This window comes from Salmo salar, chromosome ssa01, assembly GCF_905237065.1.
Source record: "Salmo salar chromosome ssa01, Ssal_v3.1, whole genome shotgun sequence".
NCBI classification, from domain to species: Eukaryota; Metazoa; Chordata; class Actinopteri; order Salmoniformes; family Salmonidae; genus Salmo; species Salmo salar.
The window spans coordinates 122,645,809-122,664,783 of NC_059442.1; the positions used below are offsets into that span (position 1 = coordinate 122,645,809).

Sequence of the window (18,975 nt, forward strand, 5' to 3'; positions counted from 1 at the left end):
CAGCTTTTTACATTAGCATGTGACGTTCAGAACTAGCATACCCCCCGCAAACTTCCGGCGAATTCACTAAGAATTTACTAAATTACTCACGATAAACGTTCACAAAAAGCATAACAATTATTTAAAGAATTATAGATACAGAACTCCTCTATGCACTCGATATGTCCGATTTTAAAATAGCTTTTTGGTGAAAGCACATTTTGCAATATTCTAAGTACATAGCCCAGGCATCACGGGCTAGCTATTTAGACACCCGGCAAGTTTAGCACTCACCAATATCAGCTTTACTATTATAAAAGTTTGATTACCTTTTGTTGTCTTCGTCAGAATGCACTCCCAGGACTGCTACTTCAATAACAAATGTTGGTTTGGTCCAAAATAATCCATCGTTATATCCGAATAGCGGCGTTTTGTTCGTACGTCCCAGACACTATCTGAAATGGTAAATCAGGGTCGCGCGTGGCGCAATTCGTGACAAAAAAAATCGAAATATTCCATTACCGTACTTCGAAGCATGTCAACCGCTGTTTAAAATCCATTTTTATGCCAGTTTTCTCGTAAAAAAGCGGTAATATTCCGACCGGGAATCTCCTTTTAGCTAAACAGAGGAAAGAAAACAAAGCATTCGGTCGACGCGGGCACGCGCCTGAGTCTCACAGTACTGTAACCAGCCACTACCCAAACACGCTACTTTGTTTCAGCCAGAGCCTGCAAAGCCACGATTCAGCTTTTTACCGCCTTCTGAGACCCTATGGCAGCCGTAGGAAGTGTCACGGGACAGCTAAGATCCTCACTCTTCAATAAACAGAGACAAGAGGAACGACACCTTGTCAGACAGGCCACTTCCTGCCTGAAACCTTGTCAGGTTTTTGCCTGCCAAATGAGTTCTGTTATACTCACAGACACCATTCAAACAGTTTTAGAAACTTTAGGGTATTTTCTATCCATATGTAATAAGTATATGCATATTCTAGTTACTGGGTAGGAGTGGTAACCAGATTAAATCGGGCACGTTTTTTATCCAGCCGTGAAAATACTGCCCCCTAGCCATAACAGGTTAATCAGCCAACAAGCAGAGATCATATGGGGAGCTTAAAACTGGAGTTTCAACTTTGTCTGTCAGATTCTAGGTTAGCCAAAGGTAACTAGTTAGCTAGTTAGCTACCTAGCCATTTTATTTGCACTCACCCTCAAAACACAATTTCAATAGCCAAATTATATCTAAGAAATATTGATCTTACTCCAGAAATATATATACTGAACAAAAATATAAAATGCAACATGCAACAATTTCAAAGATTTTAATGAGTTACAAGTAGGCCCACCCACTTGGCAGCCAGGCCCAGCCAATCAGAATTTGTTTTTCCCCACAATAGAGCTTTATTACAGACAGAAATACTCCTCAGCACCCCCCTTCAGATGATCCCACAGGTGTAACATGTTAAACCTGCTACAGGTTTATCCTGCTTCTTGAGATGCCACACCTGTCAGGTGAATGGATTATCTTGGCAAAGGAGAAATGCTCATTAACAGGGATAAGAACAAATTTGCGCAGATTATTTGAGAGAAATAAGCTTTTTGAACGTATGTAACTGAAGTGGTTTGGTAAAATGTAATGGAGTAAAACGTAAATACAGCCCACAGAGAGTAACTAGAAGAGCAATAGTTACTCAAAAAATGTAAAGGAGACTGGGCCGGATTCAAAACAACTCCAACTCTGGCACATGTGTGCCGAGGTCAGCGGCTATAACCACTGGGCCACATAGGCATTGAGGAAGTCAGTAATTTATTCTATTACTTGCCTTTAACATATGATAAAACAATTGATCTAAAACAATGGATTTTCCCTAATGAAAAATACATCTAATACATCACGTAAGAATTCATACAAGATGCTCTGTAGCATGCACATAGCCTACATAGGCTACTTGAACTGACACCCAGTGAACCGGCAGTCTAAGTTATTGTATAGCCTACAAACACTGCTTCCAGCTGCCCCCTGGCAGTGATTCTAAATATTCAATATTCATTCAAATCCTCCTGCTGCAGGATTATTTTCCTCCTGCAATGAAAGGGGTCAAATTAAGATTAGGCATTTGTACACAGTAAAGAACAGGATAGCATATACACATTAGAGCACAAGCATAGGTCTATATAGGATAGTAAAGCACAGCCCAGTTATCCCAGTCTAGCTCAGAATATCCAAAATAAGACAGATCCACAGAGCACTGAACTGGACAGGACCACATATTTCACCCCATCCCAGCATAGCAGAGCATGGTACAGGGGTCCCGTGTGGCTCAGTTGGTAGAGCAAGGCGCTTCTTACGCCAGGCTTGTGAGTTGGATTCCCATAGGGGACCAGTATGAAAATGTATGCACACACTGGATAAGAGCATCTACTAAATTATGTGAATGTAAAATGTACAGTTCAGTGCATGACAGCGATAACCAGCTTTATCATGGCAGAAAAAGGGTGTGGGTGGGTGATGATGACGCTCTTCGTAATGTGAGAAAACAGTTAATGCTTTATCTCCATAATTTCTGGAGCTGGCCGGCCGTCATTTTGTTATTTAGCTATTTATACTGCCAGGCACCGCTGCCATGTGACAAGTTTGCTGCTTTAAATAGATAAAGTCTAAAGATTGTTTCCCCACTGGAGTCGGGCCTGACCAGGCCGGGCTGAATACTGGGTATCTTAGTCATTATTCATTGTACATGATTGAGGTCAGAACCCATGGCTTTGGCTGGCCCACTGCTACTGTTGTCTCAGTACTGAGCTAACAGCATCAAGCCCAGCCAGACAGGAGATTGGCTGATGTCACTTTGGCCTGGATGCTCCCATTGGCGAGTCATCATCCCTCACAAGAAGTGAGTAAGGGATTAGTGGAGCAGTGAAGGCCAGGCTCTGTCAGTTTGTCTCTCTGCATGGCAGACTGAGGAGCAGAGAGTCAAGGTGCTACTCAGTAAAAAATCTGAATGGCACAGTGAAGCTACAGAGACGGAGACATAAGAGTAGAGGGGACTGGAGAGGTGGGTAGGGGAGGTGCTACTAAGTAAACATCCCAATACAGGAAACAATCTCCAACAATATCTGAGGGTTGATGTGTCTGAGGAGATGAGAAAGATGACTGGCTTTCACTGAGGTCAAACTTATCATCATCAGACAATAGTTCCTGACCATTTTCTACAGAACCTTTTTTTTCCTTATACCTTGAACATATACCAAGCTAAAACATGGAAACAAAGCATTTTATTAACCACCCCTGAATGACCCCATACATAAAGCAATCGCTGGTTGTGTCTGAGGAGACCAGAATGACTGGCCTCTACTGAGGCAATGATCATCGTATTCAATAGACAATAGCACACAAGTTCCCCAAAGAGTGATGACAAGTGGCTCAGAGATAAGGAAGGGAAAATTGGAGAACTAACAAAAAGACATTGCTTTTCCTGTCTAAAATCCAATAAACAAATTATTCATGAATTAAGTCTAATAGAGTAGAGGGACACGTCAGAGTTGACCGCTATCACCACTCTCATTCCCTTTTGTTATAGTCATACAGTTTTTTTAAAGTATTTAAGTACCAAAAACTATATTTTCTTTTTGTTTAGGAAATTGTGAACTTCAACTGCCGGAAGCTTGTGGCTACCATGCCACTGTTTGCCAACGCAGACCCCAACTTCGTGACGGGCATGTTAAGCAAGCTGAAGTTCGAGGTGTTCCAACCCAACGATTACATCATCAGAGAGGGCACCGTGGGCAAGAAGATGTACTTCATCCAACACGGTGTGGCCAGTGTTATCACCAAGTTCAACAAAGAGATGAAGCTGACTGACGGCTCCTACTTTGGAGGTACATAGAGAAAACAGAAAAACAAAGACTGTGTCAAAGACCACTGTGTAGGCATACTCAGACTCACTCCATCCACTCAAATCCTCTTTTGCCTTCGCTTTGATGTTTGCCAAGTCCCATCACTGCAGATAAAACATTTTGGGACAGGAGTTAGCTTCTCATATTACATAACGTTCATCTGGATGAGGTGGTGGAAGGCGGGGTTGAGGGGGATGAAGAGAGGACAGGCCAAGCCAGGGATCAGGGCTCAGATCACCCAGAGGACAAAAAAAGGTTGCATGTCTGTCTGCTCTGCATTGGGGTCTGTAGCAGCACCCAACAGGGAATGTTCCTTCTCCGTAATTGAGGGAGTAATTCACCCATCCCTCTAGAACGTTATACGAATCATCAAATATTTTTCCATCAAACTATCCATTTAAAAGGCAGTTGTTTACATTGCCAAATTTTCTGGGGTGTGTCCTTGTTGTGCAAAAGAGACAGGCTAACTATTTTTAGAGGGACATTTCATTTTTCATTTGATCCAAGTTCAGCCCCCCCCCCCTTCCCACGGAAAGACGACTTAAGATTGTAATTATATCTTCTGGCTGTGTGGTGTGCAATCATGTAGTCTTCCAGATAGATATGGCCTGCCTGAGAAGAAAGATGTGAATCAAGAAATGAATGAGTGGGGTTTTTTTTCATTCAAACTCTCCTGCTGTCCGAATAACCTCACATCCGATTATTTTGTCGAAACATCGAATTGAATTGAAACCAGGTAAAAACAGCGAAGCAATCAAAAGCAGTACCATACCTTGCATTTGATGCATGTTAGATAAACAAATGTATTGTATTGTAATCAAATGAATCATTGACTAATATAAATTCCCTGAATTCATTCAGCTTTCATGTCATTATGTTCCTTGGGCACAGTCAGACTTGTCCTGTCCTGACACAGCACAACACAACACTGTAGACAGGGCTGAATCTGATTAGAACATAGTGGACCAGTGAAACGGTAACACTTTACTTGACACCCAGCATTATAAGTTATGACACATTCATAAACATGTCATAATATTTCATAACAGCTGACATAACCCATGACACTTATTTAGACATGTTGTAACATATACTGTACTACGTTATTCAATAGCTGGTTATGACTCCTACATAAGTATCAAAACCCTCAAAACCTACCACACAAGAGAAAACATTCCATTACACCATAGCCTACGTGTTAACAGTATGTTTATGATATATACAATCTTTTGAAATTTACCTTGATAAATTATCATTGTAATTGCGCACACATTGATGTCAGACATCCACCTACCCCAATGCTCCGTTGCAGATGACAGGGATGAATGCAGAAGCAGATATCAGGAGGAGGACAAGACACCCTCTTTTTGACTGATGACTGACATAAGGGCATGTATGTGATAGGCCTGTATCTGGCATATATGACTTTGATGGTCATAATGCTTCTTGACAGTGTCATGAAGTGTATTTTCTTAGTCTAAGTAAAGTGACAGAGGATTGTCATAATGCTTCATGACAGTGTCATAAAGTGTATTTTCTATGATGAAAAAATTATGAAAAAAACATGACTAAAGAATTCATTAAAACAAAACAAATGATTTAAGAAATATACTTTCAAATGAAAGGAAACTTCTTGGCAGGAAAAAAAAGAATTTGAATAAAATGTGGGGTTTGACACTATTATCTAGGTGTAATAACCAGCCATAAAATAACACATATGTCACAACAAGTGTAAATATATGGGTCATAACAGTGTTATGTCCATATTAAGACAAGTTATGTCAGCTGTTATGACATACAGTTGAAGTCAGAAGTTTACATACACTTAGGCTGGAGTCATTAAAACTCGTTTTTCAAACACTCCACAAATTTCTTGTTAACAAACTATAGTTTTTGCAAGTCAGTTAGGACATCTACTTTGTGCATGACACAAGTAATTTTTCCAACAATTGTTTACAGACAGATTATTTCACTTATAATTTACTTTATCACAATTCAAGTGGCTCAGAAGTTTACATACACTAAGTTGACTGTGCCTTTAAACAGCTTGGAAAATTCCAGAAAATTATGTCATGGCTTTAGAAGCTTCTGATAGGCTAATTGACATAATTTGAATCAATTGGAGGTGTACCTGTGGATGTATTTCAAGGCCTACCTTCAAACTCAGTGCCTCTTTGCTTGGCGTAATTGGAAAATCAAAATAAATCAGCCCAAAAAATTGTAGACCTCCACAAGTCTGGTTCATCCTTGGGAGCCATTTCCAAATGCCTGAAGGTACCACGTTCATCTGTACAAACAATAATACGCAAGTATAAACACCATGGGACCATGCAGCCATCATACCGCTCAGGAAGGAGATGTGTTCTGCCTCCTAAAGACGAATTTACTTTAGTGCGAAAAGTGCAAATCAATCCCAGAACAACAGCAAAGGACCTTGTGAAGATGCTGGAGGAAACAGGTACAAAAGTATCTACTTCCACAGTAAAATGAGTCCTTTATTGATATAACCTGAAAGGCCGCTCAGCAGGGAAGAAGCCACTGCTCCAAATCCGTCATAAAAAAGCCAGACTACAGTTTGCAATTGCACATGGGGACAAAGATCGTACTTTTTGGAGAAATGTCCTCTGGTCTGATGAAACAAAAATAGAACTGTTTGGCCATAATGACCATCGTTATGTTTGGAGGAAAAAGGAGGACGCTTGCAAGCTGAAGAACACCATCCCAACCATGAAGCACGGGGGTGGCAGCATCATTTTGTTGGGTTGCTTTGCTGCAGGAGGAACTGGTGCACTTCAGAAAATAGATGGCATCATAAGGAGGGAAAATATGTGAATATATATTGAAGCAACATCTCAAGACATCAGTCAGGAAGTTAAATCTTGGTCGCAAATGGGCCTTCCAAATGGACAACGACCCCAAGCATACTTCCAAAGGTGTGGCAAAATGGCTTAAGGACAAAGTCAAGGTATTGGAGTGGCCATCACAAAGCCCAGACCTCAATCCTATAGAAAAAATCTGTGGGCAGAACTGAAAAAGTGTGTGCGAGCAAGGAGGCCTACAAACCTGACTCAGTTACACCAGCTCTGTCAGGAGGAATGGGCCAAAATTCACCCAACTTATTGTGGGAAGCTTGTGGAAGGCTACCCAAAATGTTTGACCCAAGTTAAACAATTTAAAGGCAATGCTACCAAATTCTAATTGAATGTATGTAAACTTCTGACCCACTGGGAATGTGATGAAAGAAGTAAAAGATGAGATAAATCATTCTCTCTACTATTATTCTGACATTTCACATTCTTAAAATAAAGTGGTGAATTTTTACTGGGATTAAATGTCAGGAATTGTAAAAAATCTGAGTTTAAATGTATTTGGCTAAGGTGTATGTAAACTTCCGACTTGAACTGTATTATAACATGGGCAAATTAAGGCTGCAATCAGAATGGGTCACAGCGAGGGTGCAGTTAGCAGCTCCATCTAGAGATTGTACTGTAGTGTACTGCTTCAGCTCTGCACTTTTTGGGAAGCGTCCCAAATGACACCCTATTCTCCATATAGTGTACTACTTTTGACCAAGGCCCATAAGGCTCTGGTCAAATGTAATGCACTATATAGGGACTTTCAGGGGTGTCACCAGTGAACTCTGTTTAGTTTGAGCTTGATGTGTGTGGTGGTGGCACTGTAAGCCCCCAAATGGATGGGAAATCTAATTGAAATGAAAGAAAGCTTCCACTTCTTTTGATGCACAAAGTGTGTGTGTGTGTGTGTGTGTGTGTGTGTGTGTGTGTGTGTGTGTGTGTGTGTGTGTGTGTGTGTGTGTGTGTGTGTGTGTGTGTGTGTGTGTGTGTGTGTGTGTGTGTGTGTGTGCGTGCGTGCGAGTGTGTAGCCAGTCATTCTACCACGTTATGCTGAAACCAGGCCCCTTCTACGGCCAGCTGCCCATCTGGTGGGTAGTGATATTTTTACCTCGTCTGTTTGTCTTTGCATGAGTATGGCATTAAGAGATGAGCTCTGACTTGGGAGCAGCTGGTCCAGTCAGGAAACTCCCTACTTCCCCTCCACTGAACCACACTATCAGCATCATAATATAGCAGCCATTGGACCAGGCCATAACCGGCAATGCTAGGCTAGCTGCGCCCAGTGCCACTGGAAATTGAATGTCATTACCATATTGAATATTGGATTAGCATTAGTCAGGAGACTCACTACTTCCCCTCCACTAAACCACACTATCAAAATCAGAACATAGCCCAGCTCTTGGGTCCATGGCAAAATGAGATGTATGACACATGAAGTGATGGCAAATTACCCAGGGTTCCCCAGGGGTCAATGGTGATGACATGTGACAGGAAGGGGCGATGAAGAGACACATCAGATCATGTGGAGCGGTACTAACTAGGAGAGTCACACTCTCCTAGGCCTCACACTTCGAGGCCTGGTTGTCCAGATGACTAGTCTACCTCATTCCCACAACAGATCTGGGTTCAAATACTATGAATATTATTTGAACCCAGGTTTGCTTGTCATCAAAATGACTTTGCAACAAGGCTGGATGCCTTGGCTCTGTTCTCACACTGTTTGCCCTGAAGGAGATACAGGACAGGAGAGATAAGCTAACTGATTGTCCACTCATTTGTGAGAGTGACAGAAACACCTTCTCATTGCTCGCCCACTCAGGCGGCTAACAGCTAATGTTCCTCCTTTCCTCTGGGCCGCCAGTCACAAACTGTAAAACAATACAATTAACTCCAGATACAACCAACTCTATATCTGCTTTTAGCTGCTGTGTATTTCTTATTGCTAGCTCATTATTTTTTGTCTCTTTCTTTCTCTATGAATAGTGTACTTTCTGTTGGACTGGGATGTTAAGGAAGTAATTAGAGTGAAGAGATTATGGGTACAGAGGGGGGACGGTGTGACAGTGTGGCAGTTTGGCTCTGGCTGTGTCCCAAATGGCATTTCCTCTGCAGTGCATTACTTTTGACAAGAACCCTATAGGCACTACATCGGGAACAGGGTGCAATTTCAGACGCATCCAGTGTGGCCGCCTCCTGTCATATTGCAACCCATGGAGTCTCTCTGTGCCAACATAGATTGCACTGAGGAGATTTTTTAATTGTAAGAGCACTAACACCTTGTTCACACTCGCAGCTTGAGCGTGCTGTTTTCATATCCTGCGGGATACAGCAAGCAACTCTAGCAGCGAAAGCTTTTCACAGAGGAAATCTAGGCTGTGAATGTCAAGGGCATTTTCCTCTATTAATTCATACCTCTTTTCATTCCCTGTGCTGCAAATATGACTCACTGTTCTGCTCTAAAGAAAATATTGCAGTATATGGACATGTTTGTCTATACACTATCAATAAATAGTAACCCTAGCATCAGCTAACATCAGCTAGCCCCTGGGGACAAGATGTGCAAGGTTTACTTTCCCAGTGACCCTCTTTTCTGATAGGTCTGTTTGGATGGTCTGACCCCACAGTACCAGGGTTGATAATTACCTTTCCTGAATTAGATCCAAGAATAGCATCAGTCAACATGTCCAAGGGCATAGGGATTGGTCTAGGAATTAGGGAAGCAAGTCTAGCACATTAGGTCCCAGTGGCTAACATATTGTACATGTCATCTGGGTAGGTACTGAAGGTCTGGGATAGGGACCAGGACATCAGCAGAGTTCTGTCTACCACTTCGATATGAAGCAAAAGTATTGGAACTACACTCGCTACATACAGGCCAGGCTCACCGGAGCTGAGAACCAACACTTCAAATTTTTAAAAAATGTAGTGTTGCAGAGTTCCTGCACCTATATATAAACAGCACCCAAATGAATACCAGCACCTATTTCAGTCCAAGTCAAGAAATGAGGCCAGGATTAAATCCATCATTGATTAACTATACCTGTGCACAGCGATAGACTTTTAAAGGCAATTGCCCTGATGATCACTGAGATCATGATCGCTGCAATAGCTGTGGATGTCGGCTCATCTTCAAAGTTCAATCACAGTTCACCAGGTTGTAATCTGTGTTTGTTTTAATCCTGGCCACTGTGTCTATACAGTATACAGTATGTACTGTACATACTCAACAATAGACAGCAGCAGTATCAGCAGCCAGCCAGTACATACAGTGATTTTTCTGACTCATTAGCTCAAAGTGACAACATGATGAATTGACTCTGCATAGATCTAGTTACAACACAGCAGCCATCACTTTATTTACATGCACATTAGGTTATCATGCCACCAGATCCAGCTGTACCTTGGAAACTGCTCACTCTTCATTTATATGGTCATTTGTCCAATGTTGGAGGTTGCACACCCCAGATTAGGTTAGAGCTGGTCTTTGTTATGGCTGTAATTACTCAGTCCATTGCTTCCTCCCTCCCTGTGTGTCTATCAGAGATCTCCAGTACTAACAAACAAAGGTATTACTGACAACAGAACAGATTTTGGCCATGAAGCCTTAGTCAGAATAGACACCAAACAGAAAGAGTTTATAAGTAGTGTACACACATCCAGTAGTAATGAAAGAAAGATAAGATACCCACAGACAGACCCAAGGTCTTCTTGCACAATAAAACTGCAGGAGTGTTCGAAAGTGTGGGTATCTATCTTTCTTTCATGAGTAAATAGAAACAGTGCATTATTTCAGTGATATCAAAAAGTAAGAATTGAGCTTATTGTCTTATTGTGCATTCTGTATTTTCTCTACAGAGATTTGTCTGCTGACGAAGGGGAGACGCACGGCCAGCGTTCGCGCTGACACCTACTGCCGTCTCTTCTCCCTCTCTGTGGATCACTTCAACGAGGTGTTGGAGGAGTACCCCATGATGCGCCGCGCCTTCGAGACTGTAGCCATCGACCGCCTGGACCGCATCGGTAAGACCATGACCCCACCTTTCTGTTGATACTGTGTTGGGTTGGTGCCCTGTCATGCCCTGCCTGTGCCGTGTCATGTTTATCTATCTGTTTTTATCGTGTTTGCCCTCCGTCACAGCAATGTGTCCGTCGCAATGCATGACTTGTAAGCTGCACTATCTTTGTTCTTTCTTTCCTCCTCTCTTTCCATTAAGTTACCTTCATTTTACAAAAAAATTACATTGGTAACATTGATTGTTTTCAAAATTAAGTCAAAGTCCAATTGTGTTAATAAATGGAAGTCAGTGGCAGTGCATTTCACTGACTATCCGGCAGGGTGTCAGATCTGTCCCAGATCCGTCCCTTCTTTGGAGTGGTGTTGACCCCCAACTGGAACCCCTTCCGGCGATTGGACGGAAGCTAGAACGCATTTGCATGTGCCTCCGTATTCATTCGCCTGCACACCTAGGTATGAGCACCACCCTGACCCCGTCCCTAGGCCCCGGCCAGCCAGGGCAGCCAAAGACTAGCTGATCTGGGCACGTGACACCATGGAGGAAGGACAGGGAACCAGAAACCTTAAAGTTAGCCAGCTTGACCAGGCTTTACCAGGCACGGCTTGTACACATGATATGATGCCACTTAGCTTCTGTTAGGGTTGCAAAATTCGTGAAACTTTCCACAAAATTCCCAGGTTTTCCAGAAATCCCGGATGGGATATTCCTGGATTCAGGAGGGAATATGGAGCTAATATGGGAATCCTCCAACATGGATTCTGGAAAACTTGTGAATTTGTGGAAAGTTACCAGAATGTTGCAACCCAAGATACAAGCATGTTCCTTTCTAACAGCAACATAGACAAACTTGGCCATTATTATTGACCATTTAACTAAAGTCATAAAGAACGATAATCAATAAATCAGAAACATAATTTTTATAATGATTGAAAAAAGGGGCACATGTATGTAATGCAACCAGGGCACCTATTTGTTTTTTATGCTGATTTTTTTTCTAAATAACTTTTCCATTTTATTAAAGTATTTTTTTTTTTCATGAATTTGCTCATAATGTACTATATTTCTACTATATCAATATTTGGGAAATATTATGATATAATCTGGTCTAGCTGTTTCTCCTCAATTGAGTGCTTCATAACTACAAATATTATGGGATATGTTCCTGGAGAGGTTGCCTGCAAAACTCACATTTCAACATGGCCACATACTTATACAAAGTAGTGTACAAAGCATATAGCATCTAATGCTTGTAGAATATTGCACTAGTAATGCATATACACTACCGTTCAAAAGTTTGGGGTCACTCCGAAATGTCCATGTTTTTTTAAAGAAAAGCACATTTTCTGTCCATTAAAATAACATCAAATTGATCAGAAATACAGTGTAGACATTGTTTTTCTTTGCAACTCTGCCTAGAAGACCAGCATCCCGGAGTCGCCTCTTTAATGTTGACGTTGAGACTGGTGTTTTGCGGGTACTATTTAATGAAGGTGCCAGTTGAGGACTTGTGAGGTGTTTGTTTCTCAGAAGAAAGGTTTTTGTTTCTGGACATTTTGAGCCTGTAATCGAACCCACAAATATTGATGCTCCAGATGCTCAACTAGTCTAAAGAAGGCCAGTTTTATTGCTTCTTTAATCAGAACTACAGTTTTCAGCTGTGCTAACATAATTGCAAAAGGTTTTTCTAATGGTCAATTAGCCTTTTAAAATGATAAACTTGGATTAGCTAACACAACGTGCCATTGGAACACAGGAGTGATGGTTGCTGATAATGGGTCTCTGTACACCAACAGTGGTTCCTCCTTTAAAAGTTGCGAGCTTACACCGCGGGACTTAGAGGTAACCGGCGTCACGGCTTCATTGCTCCAGACCACCACAAGGGGGAGTTAGAGCACTCATTTTGCATTTGGGTCCCAAGGTTTTTATATGACCAATCATATCGAGTGGTTCTAATGACAAAATTGACGCGGGCGACCCCTCGCTGGTGACTTCAGCAAAGATGTCTGAAAAAACATTATGGGAAGAAATGTATGTAGTTATAACGTCATAACGAGTCAAGCAAAAAAAATGTACAGTTGAGAGGAATGTTAGTTAATGTTGAGACAAACGATTGTGCAGATTTTTTTGTCATAAAGTTAATTTACGAAAATTGCTATTTAGCAAGTTTTTTTCAGTCATATCCAATACCAGGTGTATCAAACTCATTCATTATAGCAAGCAGGGAGCAGGTTTCGAACCCCCAACATTATAGCCCGAAGTCCAGCACACTATCGACTGTGCCCAAATGTATTAATTGGGGTTGAGGCCGATTGTGGCTAAAAACACTATCAATTGGAATCTTTAACGTGGAAAGGGAAAAATATTATTAGTTTTTCACAAGCGTAGCAGGAAGGGCTATTAGCTTAACAATAGACTATTCAACCTTTACTAAAGAATTGTCAAATAGCTGAGCTAGGTGTGAACCCCCTCCTCTCCCCAACTTGAGCTAGGTGTGAAACACCCTCCTCTCCAACAAATCATTTGCAGGACTATCGTGAAAAAGCAGCGGAGATGCGCAATAGGTTTCTAAGAAGAGGCTATTCTCCACAATGTTTGGATGAAGCTCTTAATTTGGCATTGGGGAAAACAAGACATGAACTGCTACAAAAATAGACCCGCTAAAACTAAAGAACACTCTGTAATGTTCACAACTACATATACTTTTAACTCGTGAAAAGTGGGAGATGCGGTCAAGAAACACTGGCATGTTTTATTTACGCGATAAATTGGTCCATGCCAACTGCCAGCCACAAAAGAAAATCATCCAGAATGTTTTGGGATTTTCACCCTCCAGTCATTATTTCCTAAAGGTCTTAATTATGAAATGCGTATGTATGTTATGTTGTAAATTTGAACATGAATTATGCCCCTATTTCAGATTACTCTGACGTTTTTCTTACACTGTACCCAATGAATTATGAAAACTAGCTTGGTAGGTCGATGTCCTCATTGTGGTTTTACAGACGTGTTTAATACGTTTTATGTACACACTTTGAATTTGACTTTACAAACAACAAGAGGGCTTAATTGGAGTCGTTCTTCGGAGTCTAGACCTATATAAAATAACTTAACTGGCTGCGGTAGGCTATGAGGCTTAACAGCCTAATAGAAGTGAGATTTTTTTATTAGGCCTACTTACAATTGCAACTGGTCAAAAATGTAGCATACTGCATAAAACAATAATTTTAAGAAAAAAAGTCTGCACGTTCAAACTAAAACAATGTAACTAAAAAGAAAGCGCACATTTGTCATTCCCGAACTCTAAAAGTAATTGGAAAGGTAAAAACAAATTATGTAGGACATTGTGGTTACAATAAAGAATGTAGCCCATCATGCAAATGTTTCCTATTAGCAGGACAATAGACTTTTTATAGCCCGGCTACCATTGTGAAAATCCCTCAGCTTGCAATGTATTCAATGCTTAAGTACTCTAAAGTGTTACATTTCTAACTCAAAACAGCATTTCTTCATCAACATCTTTATGCTTTTGTGAATATTCTTGAGCTTCTTCCTTTTTTTCTATAGCAATTTTGAGCAAATTGCTCAAGGGCCACGGTTGATTCGTCTGTGAAGATGACGTTATTGAATGTCTCTCCAGCTTTGATCCATGCCTGGGCCTGCAGGACGCAAAGTTCTTTGTTTGTCAAACGAATCATTGGGTCGAAACTAGAGAACAGTACAAAACAAGTGAACACACATGGTTAATGTTCTGAGAATAAAAAAATATACACTGCTCCAAAAAATAAAGGGAACACTAAAATAACACATCCTAGATCTGAATGAATGAAATCATCTTATTAAATACTTTTTTCTTTACATAGTTGAATGTGCTGACAACAAAATCACACAAAAATAATCAATTGAAATCCAATTTATCAACCCATGGAGGTCTGGATATGGAGTCACACTCAAAATTAAAGTGGAAAACCACACTACAGGCTGATCCAACTTTTATGTAATGTCCTTAAAACCTGTTAGGGCTAGGGGGCAGTATTGACACGGCTGGATAAAAAACATACCCGATTTAATCTGGTTACCACTCCTACCCAGTAACTAGAATATGCATATACTTATTACATATGGATAGAAAACACCCTAAAGTTTCTAAAACTGTTTGAATGGTGTCTGTGAGTATAACAGAACTCAAATGGCAGGTCAAAACCTGAGAGATTCCTTTACAGGAAGTGGCCTGTCCGACTATTTCTTGAACTTCTTTTCCATCTCTATCTTTTACTAAGGATCTCTGCTCTAACGTGACACTTCCCACGTCGTCCATAGGCGCTCAGAGCCCGGGAAAAAACAGAATGTCGTCATTCCAGCCCCAGGCTGAAACACATTATCGCCTTTCTCAAGTGGCCCATCAAGGTACTCTGGGCATATGCGCGTGACCCGACCGCCCCCGCCTTTGTGATTTTTTCCTCTGTTTGCCGAAAAGGAGATTCGTTGTCGGAATATTATCGCTTTTCTATGAGAAAAATGGCGTAAAAATTGATTTTAAACAGCGGTTGACATGCTTCGAAGTACGGTAATGGAATATTTAGATTTTTATTGTCACGATTTGCGCCATGCGCGCGACACTTCTTTACCATTTCGGATAGTGTCTGGAACGCACGAACAAAACGCCGCTATTCGGATATAACGATGGATTATTTTGGACCAAACCAACATTTGTTATTGAAGTAGCAGTCCTGGGTGTGCATTCTGACGAAGACAACAAAAGGTAATCAAACTTTTATAATAGTAAATATGATTATGGTGAGTGCTAAACTTGCCGGGTGTCTAAATAGCGAGCCCGTGATGCCTGGGCTATGTACTTAGAATATTGCAAAATGTGCTTTCACCAAAAAGCTATTTTAAAATCGGACATATCGAGTGCATAGAGGAGGTCTGTATCTATAATTCTTAAAATAATTGTTATGCTTTTTGTGAACGTTTATCGTGAGTAATTTAGTAAAATGTTAGCGAATTCCCCGGAAGTTTGCGGGGGGGTATGCTAGTTCTGAACGTCACATGCTAATGTAAAAAGCTGTTTTTTGATATAAATATGAACTTGATTGAACAAAACATGCATGTATTGTATAACATAATTTCCTAGGGTTGTCATCTGATGAAGATCATCAAAGGTGAGTGCTGCATTTAGCTGTCTTCTGGGTTTTGATGACATTATATGCTGGCTTGAAAAATGGGTGTCTGATTATTTCTGGCTTGGTACTCTGCTGACATAATCTAATGTTTTGCTTTCGTTGTAAAGCCTTTTTGAAATCGGACAGTGTGGTTAGATTAACGAGAGTCTTGTCTTTAAAATGCTGTAAAATAGTCATATGTTTGAAAAATTGAAGTAATAGGATTTTTAAGGTTTTGAAAATCACGCCACAGGCTGGCAGTGGCTGTTACCTAGCCCATAGAGGTTAACTGAGGTATAGAGTTATAACCCACCCATCATTAGACATGTAGCCAGTCCCACCACTGAGGTGTAGAGTTATAACACCCTCATCTTTAGACATTTAGCCAGTCCCACCACTGAGGTATAGAGTTATAACCCACCCATCTATAGACAAGTAGCCAGTCCCACCACTGAGGTATAGAGTTATAACTCAGCCAGCAAGCGTCCCACCTAGCCCATAGAGGTTAAAACAAGTCAAAATGAGGCTCAGTAGTGTGTGTGGCCTCCACGTGCCTGTATGACCTCCCTACAACACCTGGGCATGCTCCTGATGAGGTGGCAGATGGTCTCCTGAGGGATCTCCTCCCAGACCTGGACTAAAGCATCCGCCAACTCCTGGACAGTCTGTGGTGCAACGTGGCGTTGGTGGATGGAGCGAGACATGATGTCCCAGATGTGCTCAATTGGATTCAGGTCTGGGGAACGGGCGGGCCAGTCCATAGCATCAAAGCCTTCCTCTTGCAGGAACTGCTGACACACTCCAGCCACATGAGGTCTAGCATTGTCTTGCATTAGGAGGAACCCAGGGCCAACCGCACCAACATATGGTCTCACAAGGGGTCTGAGGATCTCATCTCGGTACCTAATGGCAGTCAGGCTACCTCTGGCGAGCACATGGAGGGCTGTGCGGCCCCCCAAAGAAATGCCACCCCACACCATGACTGACCCACCGCCAAACCGGTCATGCTGGAGGATGTTGCGGGCAGCAGAATGTTCTCCACGGCGTCTCCAGACTCTGTCACATGTGCTCAGTGTGAACCTGCTTTCATCTGTGAAGAGCACTGGGCGCCAGTGGCGAATTTGCCAATCTTGGTGTTCTCTGGCAAATGCCAAACGTCCTGCACGGTGTTGGGCTGTAAGCACAACCCCCACCTGTGGACGTCGGGCCCTCATACCACCCTCATGGAGTCTGTTTCTGACCGTTTGAGCACATTTGCACATTTGTGGCCTGCTGGAGGTCATTTTGCAGGGCTCTGGCAGTGCTTCTCCTGCTCCTCCTTGCACAAAGGCGGAGGTAGCGGTCCTGCTGCTGGGTTGTTGCCCTCTTACGGCCTCCTCCACGTCTCCTGATGTACTGGCCTGTCTCCTGGTAGCGCCTCCATGCTCTGGACACTACGCTGACAGACACAGCAAACCTTCTTGCTACAGCTCGCATTGATGTGCCATCCTGGATGAGCTGCACTACCTGAACCACTTGTGTGGGTTGTAGACTCCGTCTCATGCTACCACTAGAGTGAAAGCACCGCCAGCATTCAAAAGTGACCAAAACATCAGCCAGGAAGCATAGGAACTGAGAAGTGGTCTGTAGTCACCACCTGCAGAACCACTCCTTTATTGGGGGTGTCTTGCAAACTGCCTATAATTTCCACCTGTTGTCTATTCCATTTGCACAACAGCATGTGAAATGTATTGTCAATCAGTGTTGCTTCCTAAGTGGACAGTTTGATTTCACAGAAGTGTGATTGACTTGGAGTTACATTGTGTTGTTTAAGTGTTCCCTTTATTTTTTTGAGCAGTGTATATATATATATATATATATATATATAAACATTTCTTACCGAGCCGTGATGCCCGCAGATTAAAGATTGCCTTTGCCGATCGACTCACTCATCAGTGAGTCAATGGCTTGAATAGTCATTGACTCACTCACGCGTTGAAAAGGAACGAGATGGCGTCACAATCCATGACAGGCACACCTGTGAGCTCTGGAACTCCACCTCCGACAGGCAGAGTCAACAGTCAGAAAGTCCCCCTGACATTTTTATTCCTCTTCTGACAACAAAACTTGACCAACTGCTCACCAGGCACAGCAAGGGCCGCCCGCAGTGTATTGCTATTCCAAGGATGTGTAACCGAAGAGAGATACCATGAATGTGCACAGAATACATAGCCTTCCCGCTGTGGCCGTCTATTTCAGCACCGTTTCGCACTGCCCTGAGACAAGCATGGAGAAACGAAAATGTTAACCTCTTACATCTCCAATATCCAATGATGGGCGTGGCGCGAATGACAAATTCCTCTAAAATCCGAAAACTTCCATTTTTCAAACATATCACTATTTCACAGCATTTTAAAGACAAGACTCTCGTTAATCTAACCACACTGTCCGATTTCAAAAAGGCTTTACAGCGAAAGCAAAACATTAGATTAGATTATGTCAGCAGAGTACCCAGCCAGAAATAATCAGACACCCATTTTTCAAGCTAGCATATAATGTCACAAAAACCCAGAAGACAGCTAAATGCAGCACTAACCTTTGATGATCTTCATCAGATGACACACCTAGGACATTATGTTATACAATACATGCATGTTTTGTTCAATCAAGTTCATATTTATATCAAAAACCAGCTTTTTACATTAGCATGTGACGTTCAGAACTAGCATACCCCCCGCAAACTTCCGCGGAATTTACTAACAATTTACAAAATTAGTCACGATAAACATTCACAAAAAGCATAACAATTATTTTAAGAATTATAGATACAGAACTCTATGCACTCGATATGTCCGATTTTAAAATAGCTTTTTGGTGAAAGCACATTTTGCAATATTCTAAGTACATAGCCCAGCCATCACGGGCTAGCTATTTAGACACCCGGCAAGTTTAGCCTTCACCAAAATCAGATTTACTATTACAAAAGTTTGATTACCTTTTGTTGTCTTCGTCAGAATGCACTCCCAGGACTGCTACTTCAATAACAAATGTTGATTTGGTCCAAAATAATCCATCGTTATATCCGAATAG

General features: G+C 41.8%; 1 protein-coding gene across 1 annotated transcript in view; it reads left to right on the plus strand.

Moving 5' to 3' along the window:
- The window catches only part of LOC106560798 (potassium/sodium hyperpolarization-activated cyclic nucleotide-gated channel 1), a 107,625-nt gene that overhangs the window by 54,569 nt on the left and 34,081 nt on the right, over nt 1-18,975 (plus strand). The window contains exons 4-5 of the mRNA XM_045688076.1: nt 3,615-3,855; nt 10,584-10,748. Of these exons, the coding sequence (XP_045544032.1) occupies nt 3,615-3,855; nt 10,584-10,748 (406 nt within the window). The remainder of the gene's footprint in view (nt 1-3,614; nt 3,856-10,583; nt 10,749-18,975) is intronic.